The sequence below is a fragment of the Polyodon spathula genome, chromosome 24, assembly GCF_017654505.1.
Source record: "Polyodon spathula isolate WHYD16114869_AA chromosome 24, ASM1765450v1, whole genome shotgun sequence".
NCBI classification, from domain to species: Eukaryota; Metazoa; Chordata; class Actinopteri; order Acipenseriformes; family Polyodontidae; genus Polyodon; species Polyodon spathula.
The window spans coordinates 14,174,395-14,201,505 of NC_054557.1; the positions used below are offsets into that span (position 1 = coordinate 14,174,395).

General features: G+C 42.1%; 1 protein-coding gene and 1 long non-coding RNA gene across 2 annotated transcripts in view; one reads left to right on the forward strand and one right to left on the reverse strand.

Moving 5' to 3' along the window:
• Positions 1–21: 21 nt before the first annotated feature.
• On the forward strand, positions 22–1,682 carry LOC121299122. The gene is made up of 2 exons (XR_005947366.1): positions 22–102; positions 1,552–1,682. It is a non-coding gene; the product is annotated as an uncharacterized LOC121299122 (long non-coding RNA).
• A 1,495-nt stretch (positions 1,683–3,177) lies between these two features.
• LOC121299121 (multiple epidermal growth factor-like domains protein 11) overlaps positions 3,178–27,111 on the reverse strand; it is a 57,639-nt gene continuing 33,705 nt past the window's right edge. The window contains exons 11-25 of the mRNA XM_041226681.1: positions 25,250–25,370; positions 24,985–25,148; positions 24,377–24,479; positions 20,386–20,532; positions 18,550–18,684; positions 16,322–16,450; positions 14,660–14,788; positions 14,177–14,305; positions 13,461–13,589; positions 12,737–12,967; positions 11,433–11,551; positions 10,856–10,916; positions 9,284–9,340; positions 7,126–7,329; positions 3,178–6,607 (exon numbers count right to left, since the gene is read on the reverse strand). Coding sequence (XP_041082615.1) covers positions 6,432–6,607; positions 7,126–7,329; positions 9,284–9,340; positions 10,856–10,916; positions 11,433–11,551; positions 12,737–12,967; positions 13,461–13,589; positions 14,177–14,305; positions 14,660–14,788; positions 16,322–16,450; positions 18,550–18,684; positions 20,386–20,532; positions 24,377–24,479; positions 24,985–25,148; positions 25,250–25,370 — 2,034 coding nt within the window. The 3' untranslated portion in view covers positions 3,178–6,431. The remainder of the gene's footprint in view (positions 6,608–7,125; positions 7,330–9,283; positions 9,341–10,855; positions 10,917–11,432; positions 11,552–12,736; positions 12,968–13,460; positions 13,590–14,176; positions 14,306–14,659; positions 14,789–16,321; positions 16,451–18,549; positions 18,685–20,385; positions 20,533–24,376; positions 24,480–24,984; positions 25,149–25,249; positions 25,371–27,111) is intronic.

Genomic DNA, 27,111 nt, shown 5'->3' on the forward strand with positions numbered 1-27,111 from the left:
GTTTTCCCTTTCTGCATTTAGAAAAGAATGGCTTGTCCTTCATCGAGACTTCTGCCTTGGATTCAACAAATGTAGAAACTGCTTTTCAAACCATCCTAACAGGTAAGGGCATCTTAGGGGGTGACCAGCATGCATCCTAACAGGTAAGGGCATCTTAGGGGGTGACCAGCATGCATCCTAACAGGTAAGGGCATCTTAGGGGGTGACCAGCATGCATCCTAACAGGTAAGGGCATCTTAGGGGGTGACCAGCATGCATCCTAACAGGTAAGGGCATCTCAGGGGGTGACCTTCCTCTTTTTTTTCTCTTGAGGCATTTTCCTTATAAAGAATCTGCACTCCTTTAATGTGAAGTTTTTGTTTTTCTGTGTTGAATGACTAAATGATTACCCCCATGCTTCTCTTTGTTTTCCCCAAGTAGAATAGAGAGCAGCTAAGGGATCTGGGCTGAGAGCCAGGCTCTGTGGAATAGATAATCAAGATTTGACCTTGCTGGACAAGCACAGCTTGTGACTGCTAATGCTTTTTCTGTACTCTATAGAAATTTTTCCTCACGGATGCCTGCACTAGCTCTCCCCATTTATTGGCTTCTGGACAATGTGTTTTTTTTAAAGGCATTGCTTATCCAGACTTTTTTTTTTACCTTCAAGAGCTAAAAGTTGGTGGTTTTTTCTTTCATCAAAACACTGCTGAAAGTCGGATGGTTGTTCATAACTGTTTCCACCCTACACAAACGTTACCAGCCAAGAGACAGTCTGGACAGTTTAGAAATACAGTAGCTTCCTTGAGCCATCTTACTGTAGTTTCAGCTGCAAAGTATCTATAACTGGCCTGTTGGTTTCTCAGGTAATGCCAGTAAAGTTGAACTTCAGACTGCAGAAATCCAGATGTATTCCTGTGTATGGAGCCAGTTATAAATAGTTTTCACACTGTGGAAGAACTGCTTTGCGTTGAAATTGGCCATCAAATAAACAAAAAGAGCAGAGCAATTCACAGTAAATCAGCCTAGCCACTGCACTGCTGAGAGATACTCCAGGGAGTGCTTCAGAGGAGTGAGAAACTGCAAGACGAGACCAAAGCAGTTTCTTAAAGACAAAGCAGAAAATAAATAGAAGCTAATCAGTAGTTGCTGTAATTGAATTAGCTCTGTGGTGAGCTCCAGCAGAGCTCTGAAATCCTGGTGGAAATCAAGTCAGCTGCAAAATATAATGTTCATTTGAAGCCTTTTTTGTTGTTGGTGTTAGTGCAGTGGTAGACAACTACAGATCTACCTGTGTGTTTTGCTTTTACGTTTTTCTTCTGAGTAAATTATAATTTGTCTAACCTAGACCAAATTGAATCTGTGACGTGGCTTTACACAGGGCATGTTAAAGTATTCTTATGCAATGGGACACTTGGCCCTTTGGGATTGTCATTTATCAATCCTGCACTACTACAGTTTGGTGGTGTGATCTAGAATCATGATGTCTCCTCTTAAGTACATGCTTGCTGTGTCTGGTTTATAGTAAGTGCCTTTATTTTGTCTTCCCTTATTATTTCCCCCCCCCCACAGAAATCTATCGCATTGTGTCTCAGAAGCAAATGTCAGACAGACACGAGAATGAAATGTCTCCGAGCAACAACGTCGTGCCCATCCACGTCTCTCCCACCACCGAAAATAACCCAAAGATGCAGTGCTGTCAAAATATATAAGTGTCTGATCTCTGCAGTGCTGGAGGATCTTTCTATTCCCCAAGTCCAGGTTTTAAATCTCTAACTATTCCCCCTCCCTCCCCCTGACCCCTGTTTTATTAGGACCTGCAGATCTTCCCTGAATTGTCTTAATGTATGGTTTTTGTTGGACTTGTATTTTGTGGTCTATCACACGCTTAGTAATATGTTGTTAAGAGATGTCCCACATGCGGCGCGTGTCATTTTGTGGCGCTTCTGTCGTGTTAGCAGCAGGCAGTACACACTGTGTGAACACTTAAACAGAACGGCAAGAGGAGATGAGATGGCAGACTGCCTATGGTGTGGTATGAAAAGATGATCTATACATAAAGACAACATGTTCAGGGCCAATAGAGCTGCTGTACCCACAACTACCATTTGTATAATTAGTAACTGTACTGTATCTTTAATTTTTTTTTTTTTTTTTACATGTATAACGTTATAAATATTAGCCTGCTTTCTTGCTTCTTTTGTCAAGTATGGAATATATTCTCCCCAGTTGTGATCATCATGTAAAGCAATGCTGTTGATAAAGGCTGAAACTGTAGATAACAATGGTAGTACCTGGTGTGGATGCTTCCTGTGAAACCGGAGATGATAACCTGAGATCTATACGCTGTGTGTCGGACCTGCCTCACCGGAGCACAGAGCAGCTTTCATTGCTTAAAACAGGCAGCTAGGACAAGGCCTGCTCTTTGCAGTGCTCACAGACAAATGCATGCAATTCGACTGCCACCAAAGCACTAATTCCTGTAGCTTCAAGGATTCCTTGAATTGTGCATCAGTGATGTGCTAATTCGTTACTTGAGTAGTATTCCTTTGTAACGAATAACTACAAGTTCAGAAAGTGAGTTCCCCTAACACTAACTTAACGATAATCGGCTGCATGTTATAATCTAACACAATCACGGCCACTGGACTGCGTTTATCTATCCAGTGAGCATATCTAATATCCTACACAGAGTTCAGCATTTGAGCTCAGCTTCATACAGAGATGATCATTAATCCTTCCTGTGGAATTTGCTTGTGAGGAATTGGATTCACCCCCCAACCCCACGCCAGCATTGTGCAGGGAATTGTTTTCATACTTATAAGCAGGGAACTTAAAAACGCATATAATCTTTAAAAAAATAAAGTATAGGACCAAACTGACCCAGATACTGTTCGGAGTATTACAAGTAAAAGTTTTTCAATCTTGGCGCTGGCTCGGTCCAGCGTGTGTTGAGTGATTGGAAGCGGCTACCCCTGTCTCTCCGGTGTGCTGAGATAATAACGGAGTGGCTAGCAGTGCTCATGAAGTGAAGACCCACAGAGGGCACTGCTGTTGCTGTTCTACTGACAGGACTTTCTAAAGTGCTTTTCTCAAGTGTCTTTTATTTTTGGTTTTTGTTTGTTGTGTTGAATCTGATTTGTATATTCTCTTCTTTCCTCACGCTTGTGTGTTTTATGCATGTATAATGGTTGTTCATTTTTTTATTTTTTTATTATGATTTCAAATATATTCAATACAAGTTAATAAAAATAATTACAAAAAAATAAAGGGGAATATGATTAAAGATTACTAGTGGTTTTTCTTTTGGATATTTGCAGATTCATGTTCACGTAAACTGTATCTAGTTAACCTGTTGCCCAATATCACACCTTTCAATGCTTTGGTGAAGGGCAAAACTGGTCAGGATTTTAGGAAACCAGACTAAACATAATGTGAGGTAGGCAAATCAGCAGTCCGTGTTCTGTAAGATCAGAAATATTTAATGTGCTTCTTGAAACCTTTTAAATGCCCAGCTGTCTATTGTGCTGATTGTAATTTGAATAGTCAAAGTACACAGATTGAAATGAAATGAACATGGCTTCTCACATCAGTGCCAGTCAATCAGTCAACAGCTGTGATCAATTTCAACGAGTTATAATATATTGCTGACTCCTCTGTGGCTCACACATGGTGCTAGGTACAGTGCTGTTAAAGAAAGCAAAGAACTCCCAGTACCAGGCCAGTACAGTAGTGCGCTGTCTCAGAAATACGCCAAATAAAACACATGTAAGGACGTTTGGACAGTTTGAATCATCTCACTGTATTCAGCTGGGTTGTAAGAGTACGGTGTCTTGTATTTTCGGGCAGAAGAGAATTACATGCAATTATAATGACTGCTGTGTCATTGAGCTCGTAAAGTAGGTTCACCAAGCCAAGAGTGCAGTACCGTACTATATGCAAATGGTAATCTAGGACCATTTCTAGCACTCGGTAGAATTTGCAAAGTCCTGTAGTATTGCGTAACCCTGTGTTACTATGTTACTGTTGCGAAATCATTCATGAAACCTTTCTTAGATTATGATATATATATATGCTATTGTGTCTTGTATATGATTTGTTCATTGTGTACATTCAATTTTATTTTTGTGTGCAAGAATGTAGCCATCTGCTGAAAATGCAGGGACATGCTATTTTATGTAAGGGAGGGTGAATTTGTAACGTAAAAAATAATGCTTAATAGGCCAAACAGAAACCACACTACTCTCTGGAATACACAAAACAGTTTTATTGATGACTGACCCAGTAAAAGTATGTAGGGTCCATCCACTAAACAAAGAGCAGGGCATTGTTTCACTTGACAATGTTAATTGTTAAATAAGACTGGAAAAAAAACGGTTTTCAGAGAAAAGTATAAAATAAAAGAATAAACAAAAAAAGCGATTGCTATGCCATCGTCTACTCATTTTACTCGGCTGATACTGCATAGACGAGACTTAGGAGATCACTTGCTTCTCTTTCGATTGATTGAAAGCTCCCTGGTTTCAACACTGTTTTATTCATTTTCAGTCTGTTCATGGGAAGCAATAAGGCCAGAATGATGAGCCTGTCAATAATTAACGCACCTGGCCAGGTGCAGAGAGACTGCACAGGTTACTCTTAGACTGTTAGAATGCGGAACGGATCATTGAAAATGGTTTGGTGTGCAGGGGGCCGGTACTTAGAGAAAACTGCATCTAAAGAAACAGGAATTAGCATCAAACCACAAGGAGAAGAATAATCCATGAGCAACAGAAACAATGTAGGGAATTCAAACTTTCTGTGCGATTCCATGAGCAACAGAAACAATCGCAGCTCGGTATTTTATTGTTTTCTTTCCTTAGTCTGAAATAGGCATGCACCTTTTGGAAGCTGGCTATAAACTATAAAAAGCATGAATAGAATCTGTTAACACCTTGAGAATCTTTTCATTATTCCCCCTTTCAATAACATGTTTAGTGAAGCTATAACGAGTGCATGTAGCCTCTTGTTGATTCAATTATTATTATTATTATTATTATTGGTAATTGAGGGTAGCTGCTGTTTATCTTTATTCCTAATCCCTTCAGAACAATGCATGCAAACACATCCCATTGATTGAGACATGCAGCCTGTACGGAGTGATTGTCAGCATGTTATTGCTTATATAGGTAGAATGAAACCAATGGCATGGTGCTTGGGTTTTATTTTTTTCCTCGGTTAGGTATTGATCAGTTGACAAAGGGAACATCTAGCATGTTTAAAAATAAACGTAAAAGCAAAAGCCAGTCATTTTCAGTGCACGGTTAGTATAAAATGACAAATGATATTGTGTACACAGCCTATACAAGTGCACCCTTGTTCCTGTGGGCATGACAATACTATTGCTGCCGAACCATCAAGCTTCCTATCGGTATCGTGGCGTCACAGGCACAACAACTGGCTTTGTTAAGGAAGGCTTCTGACTGCACAGAATCAGTATATGAACCAATGGACAAATTCAACTGTACATAAATAAATAAACACATTAAAAAAATAGAGCTCACAAACAGTTTGTTGAGGTTCTCGATATAAAACAAAAATACTGTAATAATACAGATGTCTAATTCAGTAAGCCACTAACTGACTATTTGCAGTACAAGTTAATCAATAAATTACAGAATTCTTATCAAATCACTAATTAACCATGCGAAAGTTCACCAGGGAAGCCAGTACTGTTAATATCTATAGAGGGTCCCAGGTTTTGCTGACGTCAAACCCCGGCTGCTACAGATCAATAGGAAAGATTTCTAGCTACTGTTCCTCCTGACACATTCTATAGAGAAAAGGAAGCCAAGCTCTACAGGGTTCTGGTCATCAACACAGCCCCTTTATATGAGGCCAGCGTACCAGAGGGGCAACTAGAACTGGGATCCACGGTAAGGTGGAATGGAATCTGAAAATGAGAGCACAAGACACATTTTTTGTTTTAAGCTGCACCAAAACCTGACTACTGTTTTGAATCATGTTGGTTGTAAGGCTGGCCGTGATTCATATAATCCAGTACACGTGGTCCAGTTTGTTTTTACCCCAGTTCTAAGCGTTACCAATTGACCATTGCTTTATAGTCAGCTGACACAGTCCTGTGCAATTGTATACAAATACAAATAATAGCTGGTGTGATAGAGTGATTTCTTTTATAACGTTACTTGCTATGAGTTCGGAGGGCCTTGACCTGTTCGTATTATTGAGAGGCGTAAACAGAGAAAGTGCCTCCAGACCCTCGCAATCCTTCAAACAGCGTTAACATCGTCATGCAGCAGTAAAAAAAAAAGTGCAGGACAGCGTTTTTCTGTTCATCTACTCCAGTTCAGTGAGTTCACCGTCTCTGCACTCTGCAGTCCTTTCAGCATGTAGCAGGGAGATTGTCTCTGCCGCGGTGTTCTGCGGCCGTGTTGCACCCCCTGCCTCCTCCTCTATGACTGCTTGTCCTCTTGTTTGTCCACGGGCGAGGTTGTGTGGATTGGGCTGTGCCGCACCGGTAGCAGGTCATAGTGGCTTGGGATGTGGCTGTTCTTGGGCAGGTCGTATGGGTTCTGGTTGTAATTTGCACCCATCCCGTTCGCTCCTTGAAGCACGCTGACTGTGGGTTCTGGAGAAAGAATAAAACAGCAGTCAGTGGAAGAGAAGAGGACCGCCAGGATAACGAAGGCGAAGATAAAGTAGGTAACCTGTGGTGTTCAGGCGACAATATGCACAGTTACAAACCTTCAGCACAGTGATCCCTCGTTATTTCACTATTCGATAGTCTAGGCCATGTCCACAGTAAATTGTCACCCACTAACAGGGAGGAAGCTGGGTGTTGATCAGTGACCCCGCACTGATCGTCTTACCCACAATGCAAAGTTCCACATACAGTACATAAAGTAATTCACTAACTGTTTTAAATATTTCACGCTTGTTTGTGCATCACGTAGCGAAATAAAGAAAGAGGTTTTTATGCAATTAGAATGCTGTTCCAATGTCCTGTCAGAGCTCTGAGACTCAGGTACAGCACAGCGATGGGCTGGCACTGCAGACCCAGCTACAGCACAGCGATGGGCTGGCATTGCGGATCAAGCTACAGCGTGATGGGCTGGCATTTCCTGTGCATTGCTCAGGCTCTCTCACCGACTTCATAGACATTCTTGTTGGTGGTGGAAGAAGAGGGCATGTCAGCATAGAGCAGGTCTCTGTGTGCTGGAGACTTCATCTCCACGTAGCTGCTCTCCGAGTGCTTGCAGGTGAGGCTGGGTGGGTCCTTGATGGTGGCGTAGGGGTTCTCACTGTTCAGGGAGCTGGCGCTGGAGCTGCACACGGAGCTCTTCATGTAATCTGCACACAACAAACACACACACGCAAAGGTTAGCAACAGTCACACACAGCTAGCATGGTGCACTGACATTGATACTCAGCTTATTTTTAATTGCTTTTAATAGTTAACTCCTTCAGAGTTGCTACAGCTTCAGTGAATTGAAGAAAACGAAATGTCCCGGATTCTCTCTTTGGAAATGTGGTAACCCTAACTGTGAATACAAATGAAAGTTCACTCTGTATGCACAGTGACAGAACGATTATCGAGTATCTTCTCCAACAGTGCTGCAAATACCAAAGTACAGGTAACTTCATTTTCAGAAAACCAACACTCATTATACACATAACAACCTGCAATGTGTGCAGTGCACATGACCAACCAGGAACAATCTCCGGGATATTGTGAGATGTGGAGTAACAGAGATTAGATGCCCTCTCTTTGGAAATAAACTGTATCTATAAACACAGTAAAAAAAAAAATTTAAAATTTAGCTGACGTCGTCCTGCCCGCTCAGATACATTATCTGCAGTCAGCTGTGTTAGACCAAATAAATACAGTACAGTCCTCCCTTTGGAGGGTGTATGAGAGAAGATGAATCAATAAGCAAACACATCTGATTACATGCTGATTGTGTACAGGTTGCCCCTTGGTGGTTGGTATTGGACCTGTAAAGAGAGAGACTTGTTACAGTAACTGAATTGTGACACACACACACACACACACACAGTGAGACAGATTTACTGAGCTTTCCTCTGGTACAAAAAGTTATTTATTCAGTTTCCTTTTGGTCATTCTTAATTGTAATTGTTCCTCCCCATCGAGAGAATAAAGGTGCTCATTTTGAACTGTTGCAAACACTTTGCAAATTGTTTGAAAACTCTTCTGGCTTTGAAAATTTTGAAAAGGGCCAAACAATGATCGTCAGGCTGATAACTTTGTACGCCACAAAAAAACACAACAAATTCAAAAGGCTTTCAGAATCTAGATTGTGAGAGAGCGTGTTACACACATACAAATCGTAATCACAGTTTTGTCACCACTGTGTCGTCCACTGGCTTAGAATTAGACAGAGATGGAAGTTGCGCTGGCATTACTGGTTCAAGAGTTAGTTTGGTTGGCTAAGGAACAAACAATTCCATTTACAGTTGTCTTACACTGTAAACATGTAGAGTAAATGAAAATGAATGTGCTTGCAGATAAGAGGCGGCAGTCAGTGACCTGTTTGGACTACCTCATGTGTGGCTCTGCTTTTCCACTGTGAAGAGCACAAGCAGTCTGGAGGAAGGGGACTTTGCTTCAGTGCGTGTCACAGGGAGTTTCAGCAGTATCACTCGATCAAGAGGCTTTATAGAAACACTGCCCTGCTGGAATGCCAATGGAATGTGAAAAGGGCAAAACCAAAAAAAAAAGAACAGCCCTGAGTGTAAGCTACCTTTAGCACAGCAGATAACCCACAATAATCTCCCAATCACGCAGGAATGGGGGAGGGCTGAAACACACCCACTGATAGGTAACATTTAATAGGTGTACAAGTGTGTGTGTGTTTGTGTGACAGAGATAAAAGAAATGCTATGTTAGTGTGGGTGTATTTATTTTTTTTATCATCCAGTCATGGTCTGAAAGTCTCTTTCCACTCAGATAATGTGTTAATGAGGCACCTGACAGTACGGGTGTGGCTGTGTGATTACAGCACCCCCAGTGGTTGATGATACATTATACCAGAGCGGGGCTCGGATTCAGAGAGCCTTTTAGCTCTAAGGATCCAATTTCATATGTGTATATACTGTTTCAAATCAATATAAAATCATGTCATATTATTAACATTTAATCAAACTTAAAAGGCTGCTTCATATTTGGTTTGGAAGTGTGTCTGTGCCTGTGTTTGTATAAAATATAACCGGCACACTTTGAAAAGCTGTGCAAATGAATACAAAATACTAACGCTTAATACTTGGCTATACTCTAATACTATACCTTTGAAACATTGCTCAACAATGTAAGTGTTGTGATGTCTGTCCATTCCGCCAGCACCTACAAAAGAAGGATTAACAAGCACTGAGTCAGTTTCCTTCGTACTACCAGCGTGCCTCCCTTCTGAGAAGCAAATGATCGCTTGAAAAGCTTGGCAAACCCAGCCATGTCTATTATCAGAGCCGTCAACTCCCCCGTATTCACCGGGAGTCTCCGTATTTTGGACCCTTCTCCCGGGAGATTTTCTCCCGTATTCTACTGTTAACCCCCTTATGTCAGCAAACCTTTAATGTCTACAAAATTCATGGCTGGGGTGTGATTGCTGCAAACCCTGTCTGTCCAAGGCAGGGTTTAGGACCCAGGAGAGTCCTGTGGCAGGCATGCCACACCCCCTGCGCAACCTTTCAAAAGTTGACAGGTTTGAGATTTCAGTTTACAAAAGCTCCTGTGTTTTGAAAACTCAGTGTTGACAGGTAGGTATTATTGTCACTGTGTTGTTTGCACCTCACACACGCAAAACACCACTGCTTGGATTTCAAGCTATGTGTTTAAATATTTTCCCAGACTCTCAGGGACGTGTTTAGGTAGCAGCTGTTCAAGAACAGACTTGTTATTACTGCCCTCTGTGTTCTTCACAATCCCCCTGGGGAAGGGGTTACACCAAAACTTAGAAATCAATCTGCTATGCTGCAAAGGTTGAATTATTATTATTATTATTATTTTCGATGAACTGCTTAATAGAATCGCTGGCTAATTGAATCAAGCACACACTGCAATCAAATGCAGCACTTCCTTTGCTATTCACTCAATTGGAAACCTATCACCTTATTAGATGAAGCGCTTTATGTGATCAGAATGGAATTGCAGATGCATGATCACAGTAAGAGGGCTCACTCCATTACACCAGTACCACTGAAAGAAACAGACACTGCTCAACACTGTATAAATATGTGCAGAGCAGAAGACATTCCATTAATGAGGGGAATTGTTATAGATTGTATTTATATTGTTATTAGCATCACTATATGTATTTGTACTACAGTATGCAGAAGCAGTAATATGAGCTTGTAGAGGACTAATGATAGCTTGCTGTGGTGTGTGTGTGTGTGTGTGTGTGTGTGTGTGTGGGGTGGGGGCAGGTACTACTATCAGTGTGCGGACAAAATTTTAGAAAATGTCCCCACAAAGATACGTTGTTAAGAACTAAATATGCCTTCAAAAAAAGTGCCAAAATATTTAGTTTAGTTTTGTTTGCTGCAAGTGGGACACACCTTAAAACTAAAGGACCTCAATCTTTGTCATTTATTTTGAATATCACTCTCCGTTACTCTTCAGGGGTTGTTTACATGTGGCCCTGACGCCATTTTTAAAGTGGGGGTGCTGAATGCCATTGAACAAAACCTTAAACCCTGTATATATGGAACCTTCGGCACGTTTCGGTCCCCCGCCCGCGCTAGAGTTCCAGCACACTTGCAAATATAGAAATGCAAAATGCATGTGTGTGTGTGTGTGTGTGTGTGTGTGTGTGTCTGTGTGTGAGTGTGTCTGTGTGTGAGTGTCTGTGGCTTCACTGACCTAAATCATTCAGATTGCAGTAGGGTCTCCAGTCTGCATTCTCCTGGTCAGTGATTTTAACCTGCAAAGGACACCAGAGACAGGAATCGGTCAAGGCCTGTCTCAGTTAAAGCATTCTGGTTCAAAGTTTTATTTAGTATATTGGGCAAAGGCTGCACTTTTTAAATTCCTTAACTGAAGGACATTTCTTGCATTTCCATGTCACATGGATGAATTCAAGATCTTGGTTACAAACAAGAAAGTGGTTCAGAGAGTTGTATGTAACCAGCACCAATGCACCATGGCAATGGGTCACAGTGTTCAGCTAGTCACAAGAAAGGTCTATTTATGCCCAATAATCGTCATACACTAAATATAGCCAGGTGCTATAAACTGAGTATTTTTATAGTATTAAAGCCACACTATTGGATTTTTGGCAGAATTATTTAAATTGATTATAATTTTATAATGTGCTCACAGTTCCACCTGGTGGTGAAAGTTGCAATCTTATGCTTCAGGAGATCACATTGATTGTATGCAATCCACTGCTTGTCTGTTTTGTTTTTTTAAACAATAGACACCATTTCACAGCATGTACCTTACTAGCAGTGTTCCCATCCAGGCTGTTGGGGAAGCGAGAGGTGGCGCCACAGTGAGACAGAGTATGATAGCTCGGGTTCCAGAAGCACTGACCACTGCCAGTATTCTGAGAGGTATCTGGTAAGAAAACAAGACTGCAGTACTGCAGCCATTACAACAGGGAGCAACACACCCACTCACACAAGGTCAGCACAAACCAGTACAACAGGGATCAACACACTCACTCGCACACAGTCAGCACAAACCAGTACAACAGGGATCAACACACCCACTCACACACACTGTCAGCACAAAACAGCACTGCAGCCGTTACAACAGGGAGCAACACAATCACTCAAACACACACAGTCAGCACAAAACAGTACAACAGGGATCAACACACCCACTCACACACAGTCAGCACAAAACAGCACTGCAGCCGTTACAACAGGGATCAACACATCCACTCACACACAGTCCTGGGACACATGCTGCCTCCACAACTAGAAAGTCTCCCATTAGTAACTCTGTTTTATCTTCTGTGAGTAAATCAGAGGGCATAGAAAAGAGATCCGTGAAAAATAAAAGGGTTTGTTACATGAGGTTAAAATGTTAAGCTGTTTCTGCAAAGAATGACTGGAAAAAATAAAGTTTGTTAGCGAAACTTTGGATGGTGTTTGATGTGAGTGAGTGTCTGGTGGCAGCCAGCTGGAAAGAAGAAATTGCAAGTGGCTGTTAGTAAAATTAAATGCTCAGAGAAGACTGTGGAGTTGTGCTGGTCACCTGCAGAAGCAATGTTAATCCAACCCCACAAGACAGTGTTGCTTTTTATATAGTCTACAATACAGATTATACATTCAAATCTGTGCTCTCCTCACTTATTTTGAACCTGTATATTTGTAAGTGTAGTTCAGCAAGTTACACAGAAGGAAGCTCCTCCTGCAACCAGGTGCTTATAAAAAAAGTGGAAACTAACCGTGACACTGCTGCGTTACCAGGGAGCTTTAGTCCAAGTAACACAATGCACACTGACAGTCTGACCCAGGCCAGCCAGCTCAGCCACCACAGAAACACAGTGTGAATACCATAGTGAAAAAGACAGGCACAGCTCAGAATATTAACTACATTATAAAAAATACAGGTGTGTAACTAACCATTTGCCTGTCAAATGAAAGTGTTCAGTCAGTGCTAGTCACCTGGTATAATACCATTCAGTCATCTTTATATTCTTGTAATGTTTATACTGCCCTCTTGTGGGCAATGAGCTATTGGACAGGGCTGGATACACTGCATGTAGACTGAATGCATGTCAAAGTGCCTCACCAGACAGGGAGTAGTCTGTGTTGGTCATCCTCATCGCAGGGGTGTAGGAGACGCTGGGCATGTCGTGCCCCTTCTCTCGCTGTCTCTGCCGGTACCAGACAAAGAGGCTGAGGAGCACCACGATGATGAGGAGCAGGACGATGATCCCAATCACAGCCCCCACGGAGTGCCTCTCAGACAGGGCCGGGCTGATCTTAGTGTAGGGGTTCAGCTCCTCCATGATTAGAGCCGCTGCACAGGGGAGAGACACGAAAGGGGAGAGGGGAGAGGGGAGAGGAGGGAGAGGGGAGAGTAAGGGTCATCCACCTGGCCAAACATCATAGGCAGGCCAATCTCTCTCCATTTAACTTGATAATCACAATTTCATTTTTGTTAAATCAACCCTTTTTTAACCTTGTTTTTCCTACCCAATTTGACTCAGCCTGGGAAATTTCAACCTGGACTCATCAAGCACCTGACCGGCAGTGGATGTTGGAGATTGAGAAGGAGGACAGCCCGATCCCATATCTCTCCCAATCCCTAAAAGTGTAACGCAGCCCTCCCTGTGGGCCCCCAGCTGAGATCGCCATTATGGAGCAAGTGAGTGTGACATTTTAACATTCTAAAACACTAAGCAGCAACCATGTCAGAATAGCTGCATTGGTTTTAGTTTTGCTCATTAATGTCAATATGAAGGCAGTGTTCAGTAAATACTCATTCGTCATCTTGTTATCCTCTTTCTCACCTTGGTCACAGCGGATCCCCTTGAACCCGGGGCTACAGTAGCAGGTCCCTGTCACATGGTCACAGGTGGCATTATTCATGCACTCACACAGCTGTTTGCACCCGTACCCAAACGTACCAGGGGGGCACTCTGAGGAAGCAGGAAGCACAGATTACATCATGAAAATAACATCATCTCAAAGGAGTGCAGTGACTAACATAGGCATAGTGTTCATACTAGTATTGATAAAAACACAGCAGATGCTTTTCATGGCTGTCATTCCTGTGCCAAGGTAAGGTGGTTCACATGGTGTCAGAATGAGCACGCGACCTCCAGATCTCTTAGGGACAGGCCCAGCCAATATAGCCTACTATAGTCTATTGAAACACACACACTAGAGCTGCCACTGTTTCGCATGTGTATTTGAAATGACAGTGCATCAGGCTGTGTGTTTCCTCATTGTAAAGAATACCGGTTTTGCCGTGCATGTGGTACATTGTGCTGAGAAGCTGCAGTGATGCAGGTGGAGGCTGCCCTCACTGCCCTGCTGGAGGTCAGGAGACGCTGTGGGATGTATTACAGAGGATGGGGTTTTCGACCTGTTTATTAACACATTCTGTCAGGGTTTGGTTGCTGGAAAGTGAACACCGTGGCTCTAATAACATGGGTAATGCGCTGGTGGATATAGAAAGCATTGTGAATGTACAGCAGTGGCTGTGTGCTTCTTCGGGACTCACTCTGCTCGCAGCTGCTGCCGATAAAGCCTGTACGGCAGGCACACTGTCCGGAAATGTGATCACAGTCCGCCCCATTCTGACAGCGGCACACCTGGGCACAGTCCTTCCCGAAGAACCCTGTGGGGCAGCCTGCAAGCGACCAGCACAGGGGCACACAGCGTTAACAACACAGGACCCACGTCAATCAACAGCCAGCACGACAGTCAAACACAGTGCAGACCACTAGCAAACCACAGATGTGTAAAATCAAACTCAATTTTAAAATGGAGTTTTAACTTTGGTTCATTAGTGAAAATATTATTTTTTAAATCGTGTAGATTTTTATTTTTATTTTTTTTTCTGTTTTGGAACTTGGTGTACATACACCGTACCTCATTTTAAACCACACAGAATGATTTAAAAACTCTGGTCACTCAAATCTGCGCTTTCTCACTCTTCCACTAGGTGGCAGTGTTTCTCCTATAAAGTCAGGTCTGAACTCACGCTGTGTGCAGTAGAGGCCGGTCCAGCCCGCAGTGCACTTGCACTCCCCGTCATAGGCGCTGCACAGGGCTCCGTTGTGGCAGTTACACGTGTGGATGCAGTTCGGGCCCCAGTACCCCGGGGGGCAGGCTGCACAGGGGAGGAGGGTGACCTTGTTAAAGCACAGCATTGAGAGGGATAGGGCTGTGCTATAATGCATGCAACTCTGTCCTGTGACTTTTCAGTGTCCGAACATCTCAAATACAGTTGCAGTTTTGCACAGCATTTCTCCTAGCCAAAAACCATATTTCCAAATAATCTATCTCTTTCTTTTATCTTAATATTTGATTAACTTTTTTTTGTGCAGAATAAATTGAGGAAACGCTCCCTCCCTTGATTTCACAACCCCCTCATGCTTCTTGTCCTCACACCAAGATCTGTCATGTGCATCCTTTATATATAGTGCCTACCTTAGTGAGATTGTCCATTTCCGCTCACTAACTGGGGATATTGAAACAGTAGGCACTCCTATGAAAGTGTTAGACCGCTTCGTGCTTTAATAAGGCACCTGAAACAACTTCTAAAAAGTGTCATGCATTTTAACATGTGTGGCTCTGTGTTCTTCTCTCTTTCTATTTTAAATGAATTGCATGTGTGGCCTGTTAAAGGCATCAATGAAATTAGACAATCACTAATTAGCCTATTTTGACAATTTTTAATTGCTGTTGATTTGATCTCATATGCACAACAAATGAAAACAGAAGAAGCAAAAGAGTGATGTATTAAATGAGCAGATGTCTCTATTCACCTGGTGCAGCTGTCTCAATGCGCTTCCAATACAGGGACAGCTTTACTGGAATACACTATCACTGACAGTCTTGTCAATTACCCATTTCATCATAGTTTTTAGTGTCTTTAAACTGACTTCTAAATATTAGCGAAACACTTTTCAACTCCATGGCTGCTGCAGAGGAAAAATAATAATTAAACTGTTCTATCCGTTTCATCTTTTATCAGAGAAATGAAATAACTTCATATGATGGATGAGAAATGCGGCAGCCCCCTGCTTCTGCATTAAGTAATGTTTGAAAGAGATAGGGTATTACACCCCGCTGTGATCTAGCTTCAATTACACTCTGAATTAAGAAAATTACATTTTACAATCAGCCACTGCCAATCACACCTCAGCTATCATAGCAGAGGAACAGCAAAGTTACCCACATTCTCAACAGCCCTGACAACTTGCACTGACAGTACAACAGGGGTCTATTCAGTTGAAATAATGTGTGTGCCGGTCTATTCTTCATACGCAAACAGCAGCATAAGAGAAGCGGCTGCAGGGATGGAAATAAGACTCACGCTGCACAGCAGTTTGATTCACTCCTGGTTTTACTAGGAATTTATATGAGCTTGTTACCTAAACACTGTGGCTAATAAAGCTGCTAATAAAACCTGGAATGGGTGAAACTGCTGTGCAATAGGAGTCTCATTTCCATCCCTGGCTGTGTCTCATTGTGTTCTTATACTGTACTTCTGTATACTGGTGTTCAGATGACAGATAATGGTTATGATTACAGGATGTGCTCTTTTTTTATTCTGCTGGTTCTGCACACTGTGTTACTAAGCAGGTGATATTTGCACTGTCCATTGTGCACACTGTGTTACTAAGCAGGTGATATTTACACTGGGAGCAGTCCTCTGCGATCCAGCCTGGGAAGCACTGGCACGACCCGTCAATGGGGTTGCAGGTGCCGTTGTTGGTACACAAGCAGACCTCGGCGCAGTTCTTCCCAAACTTTCCAGTGGCGCACACTGCGGGGACAAAACACCATTGAGAACAGAGCTGACGTCAATGAGTACTGCATGTGTGCAAATCACAGGGCGCCCCGAACCAAATACTCTTTACAGAGACATCCACAAAACACTTACACTACACATGGAGTGGAAAAAAGGGGTGCCCAGCAGCAAGTTACAAGATGCTTTGTGCAAGACTTTTTAAAATGAGCGATTCATTTGAAAGAAGGGCGTTTCTTATTCTTAATTATGAATAATATAAACTTGAAAATGATTTGCTTTGATATTACCCAAAGAAGAGGAAAGAACGGGACATTAGGGCCTTCTAATCAGATTTGTGTACATTTTTAATAAGGTGCATATTTCATTACTTCATGCCTTTTTCTTAAATTAGAGCTTTAATTTTAAATTAAACCTGACATGGGTCATTATTTCAATACGCAGAGCAGCGTTTTTAAAAGCACACAACCTGTTATTCAGGATGACAGCAGAAATTACAAAAATACGTCTGTCTATAAGCCATGCAAATTCAGAATTTCTGTGGGAAATGATTTTATGAAATTATATTATTCAGAAAGCATCTGTCATGTGAAACTTAATGATCAGCTTCTTTTTTTCAATAAATGTATTAGAACTCTTTTAATGTTCTCTAAGCCAAATTTCACGTGCCTTTTCAGTTTTAAACAACAAGTCATTATGAGGAATTCATTAAGAGTTAAGCCTTCTTCAATACTGTAAATAGCAAAGGGAGTAGCTAGGACCTGGGCTACTGGAAGGCTGTGTGACTGTAGGCCACTGATTAAACTCATGATAAACCCTTGCAAAGTAATGAAGGTCATCTGAAGTGCTGGAGGGTTTATTACATTTTGTATTTGTAAGACAGTTTTCAAATCCATGAAGTGAATTTTATATATTTCTTCCCCTGTCTTAATTCATGCAAAGCCCAGTTAATTATAATGAAAAGTAATATCTATATTTAATCTATGTTTAATGATTTGCAAGAGCACATTAGAAACTGCAACCCACACACAGGCCTGCTCAGAGCAAGCTTAATAAGCTAGATGTGTGAAATGTGTCTCCAAGTCTCTAAATGTGTCTCCCCATCTCTAAAATCCCCTGGAATGCAATGGGGAGGAGCACAGTAGAATGCACTTTAAACCTTGCATGTTAAAAATCTTTCTTCTGATTTGTCTTAATTTTCCTAAACATGAATAATTACTAGGGAATAATTACCTAGTATGTGTGGTGCTGTACAATAGTACAATAGGTGCTGGTTTGGAGTGTTACAGTACAGTAGGTGTGATGCTGATTTGGAGTGTGCACAGTACAGTAGGTGCTTGTTTGGAGTGTGTACAGTGCAGTAGGTGCGATGCTGGTTTGGAGTGTGTACTGTGCAGTAGGTGCGATGCTGGTTTGGAGCGTGTACAGTGCAGTAGGTGCAATGCTGGTTTGGAGTGTGTACTGTGCAGTAGGTGCGGTGCTGGTTTGGAGTGTGTACAGTGCAGTAGGTGCAATGCTGGTTTGGAGTGTGTACAGTGCAGTAGGTGCGATGCTGGTTTGGAGTGTGTTCAGTACAGTAAGTGCGATGCTGGTTTGGAGTGTGTACTGTGCAGTAGGTGCAGTGCTGGTTTGGAGTGTGTATAGTGCAGTAGGTGCAATGCTGGTTTGGAGTGTGTACAGTGCAGTAGGTGCGATGCTGGTTTGGAGTGTGTACAGTGCAGTAGGTGCGATGCTGGTTTGGAGTGTGTACTGTGCAGTAGGTGCAGTGCTGGTTTGGAGTGTGTATAGTGCAGTAGGTGCAATGCTGGTTTGGAGTGTGTACAGTGCAGTAGGTGCGATGCTGGTTTGGAGTGTGTACTGTGCAGTAGGTGCAATGCTGGTTTGGAGTGTGTACTGTGCAGTAGGTGCGGTGCTGGTTTGGAGTGTGTACTGTGCAGTAGGTGCGGTGCTGGTTTGGAGTGTGTACAGTGCAGTAGGTGCAATGCTGGTTTGGAGTGTGTACAGTGCAGTAGGTGCAGTGCTGGTTTGGAGTGTGTTCAGTACAGTAAGTGCGATGCTGGTGTAATGAGTACCAGTGCAAAATGTATTGGAGGAGAGCTGCTGCCTGAAACACTTGCCTTGGTTGCAGAGGGAGCCGAAGAACCCTGGCAGGCACTCGCAGTGCCCAGTGATGTGGTGGCACGGCCCGTTACTGTGCACACAATGCGGGCATGCCTGGCTGCAGCGGTGCCCGTAAAACCCGGGAGAGCAGACTGAAAGGAGAGAAACAAAACATATCATTAGCTTTTGTTCAACCTGGGAAGAACAGCAAACTTTTATCCAAGCACACAATACCAAGTGGCATTTTGATTTTACTTAAAACATTAAATGCAGTAGATTACATCCCGGTCACCAAGCAAGGGGGAAAGCTAGACCAATACACCACCTTGTTTTGGTTTGTTCTGATCTGCAAATATCAATTTAGCACCAATCAAGGAAACACAGGACTGATATTTTCCCAATAGAAGGCTATGTTAACCTTTAAATCATCAGAGGGCATCAGTTCCATAGTGTCTAACCCTACCTCTGTCCTGTGCTTTAGCCAATCATTGTGAAAATGATGCAGAAAACAGGCAGAGAGGGTCAGAGCCCAGATGCCTCAGTGCTGTCAGGGTATCAGAGTGGAAACTATTTCTTGAAAGCTCTTTCTTTAAAGAACACCTGCTCTGTGGTGCTTTATTACAGGTTAAGAGGTTCCCTCTCTTTGTAGCACAAATGTGCTGTGCATTCACTGATGACCCAAACGTCTGTGCTTCCACAGTCACCACAAAGCATCTCCGGTCACTGCTTAACGGGAGAGCAGCTCTGGTCACTGCTTGTCGGGAGAGTACTGGCTGTGCTGGTGAGAGCTGCGTTCTGAATCCTGCTCTGAATTCTGAATGCCCCTCTAGCTAATCTCCATTTGTGACCTCTGGTCCTTGTTTCTTTTTTCAGGTCAATAAAGTCCCTTGGGTCGACATTGTCAATACCTTTTAGTATTTTGAATGCTTGAATTAGGTCGCCGCGTAGTCTTCTTTGTTCAAGACTGAACAGATTCAATTCTTTTAGCCTGTCTGCATATGACATGCCTTTTAAACCCGGAATAATTCTGGTCGCTCTTCTTTGCACTCTTTCTAGAGCAGCAATATCTTTTTTATAGCGAGGTAACCAGAACTGAACACAATATTCAAGATGAGGTCTTACTAATGCATTGTACAGTTTTAACATTACTTCCCTTGATTTAAATTCAACACTTTTCACAATGTATCCGAGCATCTTGTTGGCCTTTTTTATAGCTTCCCCACATTGTCTAGATGAAGACATTTCTGAGTCAACAAAAACTCATAAGTCTTTTTCATAGATTCCTTCTCCAATTTCAATATCTCCCATATGATATTTATAATGCACATTTTTATTTCCTGCGTGCAGTACCTTACACTTTTCTCTATTAAATATCATTTGCCATGTGTCTGCCCAGTTCTGAATCTTGTTTAGATCATTTTGAATGACCTTTGCTGCTGCAACAGTGTTTGCCACTCCTCCTATTTTTGTGTCGTCTGCAAATTTAACAAGTTTGCTTACTATACCAGAGTCTAAATCATTAATGTAGATTAGGAATAGCAGAGGACCCAGTACTGATCCCTGTGGTACTCCACTGGTTACCACACTCCATTCTGAGGTTTCTCCTCTAATCAATGTAGTTTTTGCACTGCTATCGCTAATCAGGGGGTCGATCAATCAGGCCTGGTGGAAAACATCAAAGGGGTTCTTTTTATTCCTGTTCTAATGCTGAGCTTCTCAACCAAAACCTCCACGGATTCAACTCAGCAGCTTGTTAGCCGGCTTACTGTCTAATTCAACAGAAACCCCCCAAGCGGCTGCTCTTGGACATGCAACGACTCCTGCAGTGGATCCTCGCGTGGCTCTGTGCTTACTTCTCTGGCAGGTGGCCGCTCTGTACCCGGGTGCGCACTCGCAGGTCCCGTCCTCAGGGGAGCACGAGCCTCCATTGTCACAGTTGCACGAGATGGAGCAGTTCGGCCCCCAGCGACCTTGAACACACACATTGTCACAGTGGATACCTGCAGTGAGGGAGGGAGGGGGAGAGAGAGAGAGAGAGAGAGAGAGAGAGAGAGAGAGAGAGAGAGAGAGAGAGAGAGAGAGAGAGAGAAAACAGAGGCATGCATGGTGTGTTAGTACAATAACCGTGTGCAACCGGCAGCTATTGACTCTTTTTAAATTGAACCGAAATGAAGACCTGCAGAAAGTCATATAGGCACATGCACCATCCCGAGCCTCCAGCCTTTACACACCCCTCTGGATTATTGTGCATGCACTGCTTTTAAAGGTTTCCTTTTCTTTCTTGCTGTGTCTTTTGTAAATGCACAGATTCCATTCCCAAGTACTGTATATGTTGTTTTTTTGTTTTTTTTTATGTGAATCTCTCTTTATTTGAGCGCAGGTAATAAGATTTTCGGGGGGGGGGGGGGGGGGGGGGGGGATAAACACTCCACTAATCCAGTGCACAGTTTTATCAAGTTGTGCTTTGCTTTGCTTGCCAGCTATCTAGCCCAAACTGCGTCATGCAGGAAGTGCCGTTGTCAGCAGCAGAAAGAAAACATGGCATAGCTTTAGATTTTGAGAATCCCAGTGAATAACGAGAGAGACTCAGAGCGGCTCAATTCTGTAACAGAGGCTCCCAGTCGCCCTGCTTCAGCAGGATTTACGGGTGAAGCGGCTCCCTCGCAGCCAGCAGCACTTTTATCATCCCGGAAATACTAAATCAGGGCATTTTCCATAACCCTTGGTATCTTCATCACAGCAGCACACTGTACATGAAGACATCTGTAAAACCCCTGAAACTGCACAGTCGCTGTATTGATTTAAAATCCTTATTTTCCTAAATGTTTGAAAACTAAAAAAAAAATGTATTGCTGTGGAAAAATGAAAATAAACCCACTTTTCTACTTTTGTTTTCCTGCCTGGGTTTATGTGTTTCATGTATGCTGGTATAGAAAATGCTGTTTGAAATACTACCTTTGAGTTATTAAAAAAAACAAAGCTGTTAAAAGTAAAGTTCTTTCAGTCTTAGGACATTTTTATTTTACCAGCATTTTCATTAAAATCTGAAAACAAAAATGACGGGGGTTACTTGGACCACCTCTTTATCTATTCTGTTTCAGGGAGATAGTGTTTTATATAAAGGTTGCCGACTGTCTTGAGGGAAATGAGACTGTCAGTAACTAGTAGAAGTGTGGCCCGCGTATTCTTCCCCTCACGTCTCTGGATCAAATCCCCTGTGTTTCCAGCCCTCGCTGTCTCACAGCGGCTTGGAGACACACTACATTATACAATCTTTTAGACGGCATTCGTTTTGAACATTTCCTTTGACAGGGAATTTTTAAGTATAGAATGCCATTAAAGCACTGTTAATCAAGTACCTTTGAATTAAACCTGTGGAAATCTGAAGCCGATTTCAAATAGGCAATTATGGAATGAGGCAACTTTGCTCTGACAGTGTGAGTCGACTTCTTACCTAAAACATGAAAGAACATTTTCTGTTATTAAAGTAAAAGAAAAGGAGCTGCACAAGTCACAGGGCAGCGATGCTGACTATGAACAATGATTATGTCTCAAAGACCTCTTTAAATGCCATGAAAACACTGAAATGAATCTCAGGATACAGATTTGTTGCTGAAATGATTTTTTTAGCCCCCTCATTTTTTCAGCTGCTATGTTAATGACAGTATACCACCATAGTCTAATGAGTATAGGCAGCTGGCTTTTAATGGTGAAAATGAAAGACAGCCTCTTCTTTAGAGTTTGCTATTCCCAAGTAAGATTGCCTGGGGTTCCAGCTGCCAATCAGAGAGGGTGTAAACATTTACATTTCCAAAAATATGACCATATTCCACTGTTCAAGACCAGGGTTGCAGAAACGAATTGTCTGCATGGTTCATGTTACACAATATGAGACAAGGCAACGGGTACTGCAGGATTCTTAATATCACTCCTCACAGTTTGATTTTTTTCAGAAATGATTTCAGTTTACATTTCATTTTACAGAAGTTTCAAGAATGTATTACTCAGCGGGACTTTCTAATAAGAAGTTCAAGTCCATAGTCTGGTTTGCAGCATTAAGACTGTCTCTTGAAATGCCCTTTCGACAGGACTGAATCTGCCTCTTCAAAATATTATACAACCCTTCATTATTATTATTATTATTATTATTATTATTATTATTATTATTATTATTATTATTTATTATTATTATTATTATTATTAGTAGTAGTAGTAGTATTGTATGATTGATTTTAAAGACCTAATAGTCAAAACCATTGATTGGACCTCCGAATGGACTGTAACCTTAAGATTTAAACTGCAGCAGAACAATCTCCTTTGCTTTATCAGTGCACTCAATCCTGTATGAAAGCTAGCCAGGGAAATACACAAGGATCCTGTGGGAGAAGGATTATGCAGGAAAGCGCCAAGAAGGAACTAAAGCAAGAATGCAGAAAGAAAAGTTAACAAAAAAACAGTAAAAAACGGAAGCTTTATACTGTTCTGGTTATATATATATATATATATATATATATATATATATATATATATATATATATATATATATATATATATATATATTCAATAAGAAAACTTTTAGCACTAAATATATGGCAAAAGCATGACAAGAGTCAGAGGCCTGATAGGTGTAGTGACTAAGTGTGGGCTCCCTCCTTGAAATTCAATCGCTTTCCCCCTGAGTAATGCCCTGATCAGTGCGTGTTGAATTAATGGGCCTGCAGGATGGCTTGGGAACGGCTCCTGCAGCTGACTGACAGCAGTGCCTCTGCTCCCAGCTTTCAAATCCACTTCAGATCACAGTCACAGGCCTCAGGCTTCACCCTTATCTTTGACCAGCTTTCCATCCACAGCCCCGGCTACTCAACATACTGCCCAGACTGGGGACCGGTTTACCTTGTGACCGCCACACAATATTCAGAGCACGAGAAAGCCTCCCAATAATGTATTTCAGCAGCTAATTAAAATCCCCTTCAAGGAGGGCAATTCAGACACCGTACCAATACAGCCCCACAAAGCCCTATAGAGTACCCTTTACAGTGACAGCTTCTGAAGGCACTGTTAAACTGGTTATATATTTTGACTTAGTTTGCCAGCTCTAGCTATTCTGTAGGAAGTAACTAATGGCTGCAGAATATAATGATCATCCTTGCGGTGACCTTCGTACTCTAGGGATTTAGTAAATTGTACTTTCTGCAATAAATCCATGGTCTTGTTATAAAACCTGTGACTGTATAATGAAGCAACGGAAGAGTGATTGGTGGAGTTACTGAGCTGCAGTTTATTTATGCAGGACTATACTTACTGCTACACCCGTGCAACCCCATCCATCATTCTTTGTATATTTTTGTAAACACAAGATACAGCGTATGGTAGAGGGCAGCGGATTATAAATAATAATAGGATTATTCCTCATTTTGCACTTTGTCTAAAATCCGGTTCTCTCACACAGTAGCCGCTACAGGAATCAGTTCCCTCTGAAAGTTCATGTTCTTGATAGACTTGGCCTGCGAGTCGATAACAGTTTTAACTACATTTTAAAAGGCGGCTAATCCTGTTATGCCCATCGAACAATCTCACCTTCACACAGTTTAATGGAGCCTCACTGTAGTTCACGAGAATGTTTTACTGATCCCTTGTAAAGGCTTGATCTTGACTATTCCCACTCTCCGTTTAATCAATTTCTACCCAGTCTCATAGTGAAGTTTACACAGGTTGGCCTTTTCATTACCCCGATAGCCCTGTGCTCTGCTGTGCCTGGGTATATTTGTACATGAAAGAAACAACACTAACAGTAGTATTGCATTGTATTATACAGCCCAGCATTGCCCTGTATTGATTAGGTACCTGTCCACCCAGCTAAGCAGCGGCAGTACCCTGTGATGGGGTCACATCCATCCGCATGGCTACAGTCACAACGCTCGCTGCACTCCAGACCGTATGTTCCGTCCTAACAAGAAATAGACCAAAATAACTAAATCAAACAAAACAGATTTTTTTTTTAAAAAAAAAAGACAATTACAGTTTCAGTTTTTATTTTCTCAGCTTCCAGCACCCATGCTAGAAAGCTACTGCAAATCACACTGGCTGTAGAAATATTCATATTTCGAACAGCAAGTATCTCAAAAGAGATGGCGAGGCAATACCCAGGTTTCGAACGCACAGGTTGAAGTGCATTAGCTCCCCTTTATAAAAACTTCCAATTGTAAAGGCATAGCAAAGCGTAATGAAGCATAGTGAAAGCATGGTAAAGAAACATCGGTAAGCTTTTTATGAAGAATTGCAAGGTATGGTACATTAATACATATGGCAAAGCAGGGTAAACTATGTTAAATGCATAGGATAACCATGGGAAAAGCATGCTCAATTCCATGGTAAACTTTTATAAGGACATTAAGTCTGTTACCCCTGTTTTTGTTTAGTTTTTTTTTTTAAAAGACCAAACTGAGACTGACCGGGCAGGGCTGGTCACAGCTGCCCCCCCTCCAGCCCGGAGAGCAGGTGCAGGAGCCGTCCACAGGGTTACAAGCGGCTCCATTGGCGCAGAAGCACGTCTGATTACAGTTCAGACCCCACGTGCCGCTTGAGCACAGGATGGAGCAGTCCACACCCTGCCACCCTGACCACACGCGACACAGAGAGAAGAGAAACAATGGGGTCCGATTAAAAATCACATCACAGGATATGTGAACATTAAGACATTCCTATATATTCCTGTACCTTCTCTGCAAATACAGGAGCCGTCGATGGGGTAGCACGCGGCCTCGTTCCTGCAGTTACACACACAGGAGCAGTTGGCTCCGTACGAACCAGAGGGGCAGGGAAGGGAGCAGTCTTCTCCCTGCCATTGAAGGAAAAGGCAACCTTTTCAAACAGTGAACAATACAGGAGTTACATACTGCAGAAAGCTGATATCATAGGTATCACTTTCAAACCACAACAGCGCTCTGCTGGTATTCATGAGAATTGTCTCTCCTTTGCAACAAGTTCCTTTGTCTCTTGTTTACAGGCAGGTCCAATACATGGCTGTCAGAGTCTTCTGTCTTTTGTTTCTGGTCACCTTAAGCACATCTTTAAAGGTAGCTGGCAGGCCAGCATTTGAATTTGTTCTTTCTTATCCCCTGTCAGGCACAGTGCTGACAACGACAAAGTTCCAGTCTCTCTGTTCATCAAACTTTTCTCATGGTGTTGGACCTGGGAGCATTTGAGGCTAACCTTGCTCAACCCCATCCTTCCCCAGACACCTTTTAATAAAGGAGCCTTTAAAAGAAACATCACCTTCCTCAGCAGTAATATTCAGTGCGTTGTTCTCTGCAGTATTTCTTTCATTTACCTTTCGGTGCAGAAGCATCTGGGACAGAGAGGGTCCCTCAGCTACTTATCCACTATTTATCTGTGGATTTTAAACAGGCACAGTGGAGTCGGAGTCCTGACTGACAGCTGACAAGTTTATTTAAATTCCCAATTAGCAACCTAGAAGCCAAAAACCAGAATTGTACAGCAGTAGAAAATGCTGCATGCTGAACTGGTTATTAACATAATGAACTGGGTTTAAAGATTAGCCCTGTGGAATCTAAGCTTGTAGGTTCTGCTTGAGGTGTCTGCTGCCTCACGGAGCTTTCCTGCAGCCCATAGGCACAGATAAAGTGATAATTGGTGCAGTTTTCAGTGCTGTTTCTCGTAACCTTTCCTGCTTCTGGGTGCTGTGTCTTATCTCCACCCTGCTGCACTGATGCTCCAGCAGTTGTGCAGATTGTCTTTATGATCTTTCTTATCTGGGGTGACTGGAAATCTGAAAATAAAGACTTCACTGCAGGTGGTTTTTACCTCAAGGGTTATATTCTTTATATACCTACTTGTATGAAAACCAGTGGGTGTCAGAATTACAATTTCCACTCAGTAATCAGTGATATAGAAACAATAGGCACTTGTGTGTGAAAATGTTAGACCGCTTTGTGTTTTAATCTTAAATAACTTCTAAAAAACATTTTAACATTTGTGGCTGTGTGTTCCTTTTATCTTATTATTTGAAATAAATTGCCAATCACTAACTTGCCAATTTTGACAATTTTTCAAGATTCTCAATCCTAGTGGTTTTGATTTCATATGCACAACAAAATCAAAATAAGAGAGGCAGTGGGGTGTGTAATAAATGTGCACACAACTGTACAACTGGAATAAGAGCCACTACTGCCACTGTGGAACTCACAAGCAGGGAATCTTACCTGAGGTCTATTCTACCCATTCTGTACACGAACAGACCTTCAATTATACAGACTAGCAAGATTAAAAAGTGTCATGCATTTAATCTTGATTCACTAATCTGCTTTTGAATTCCCTTGCAAAGTAGTAAAACTGCCATATTTCTTTAATACCAAGTATAGTTAACACACAATCATAATGAGGTGTCATCACATATTACATGCAATGACAATAGTTCTAATTAGAATGTCAGACTAACTCTGGCTGTGCCGCCTCTGTGTATCATTGACGATTGTCTTCCAGGACAGCAAGAGGTTCTGTATTGAGCCAATATCAAATGAACTCGTTAAACCTGCTTGTAGGAATGATTCCTTATACAT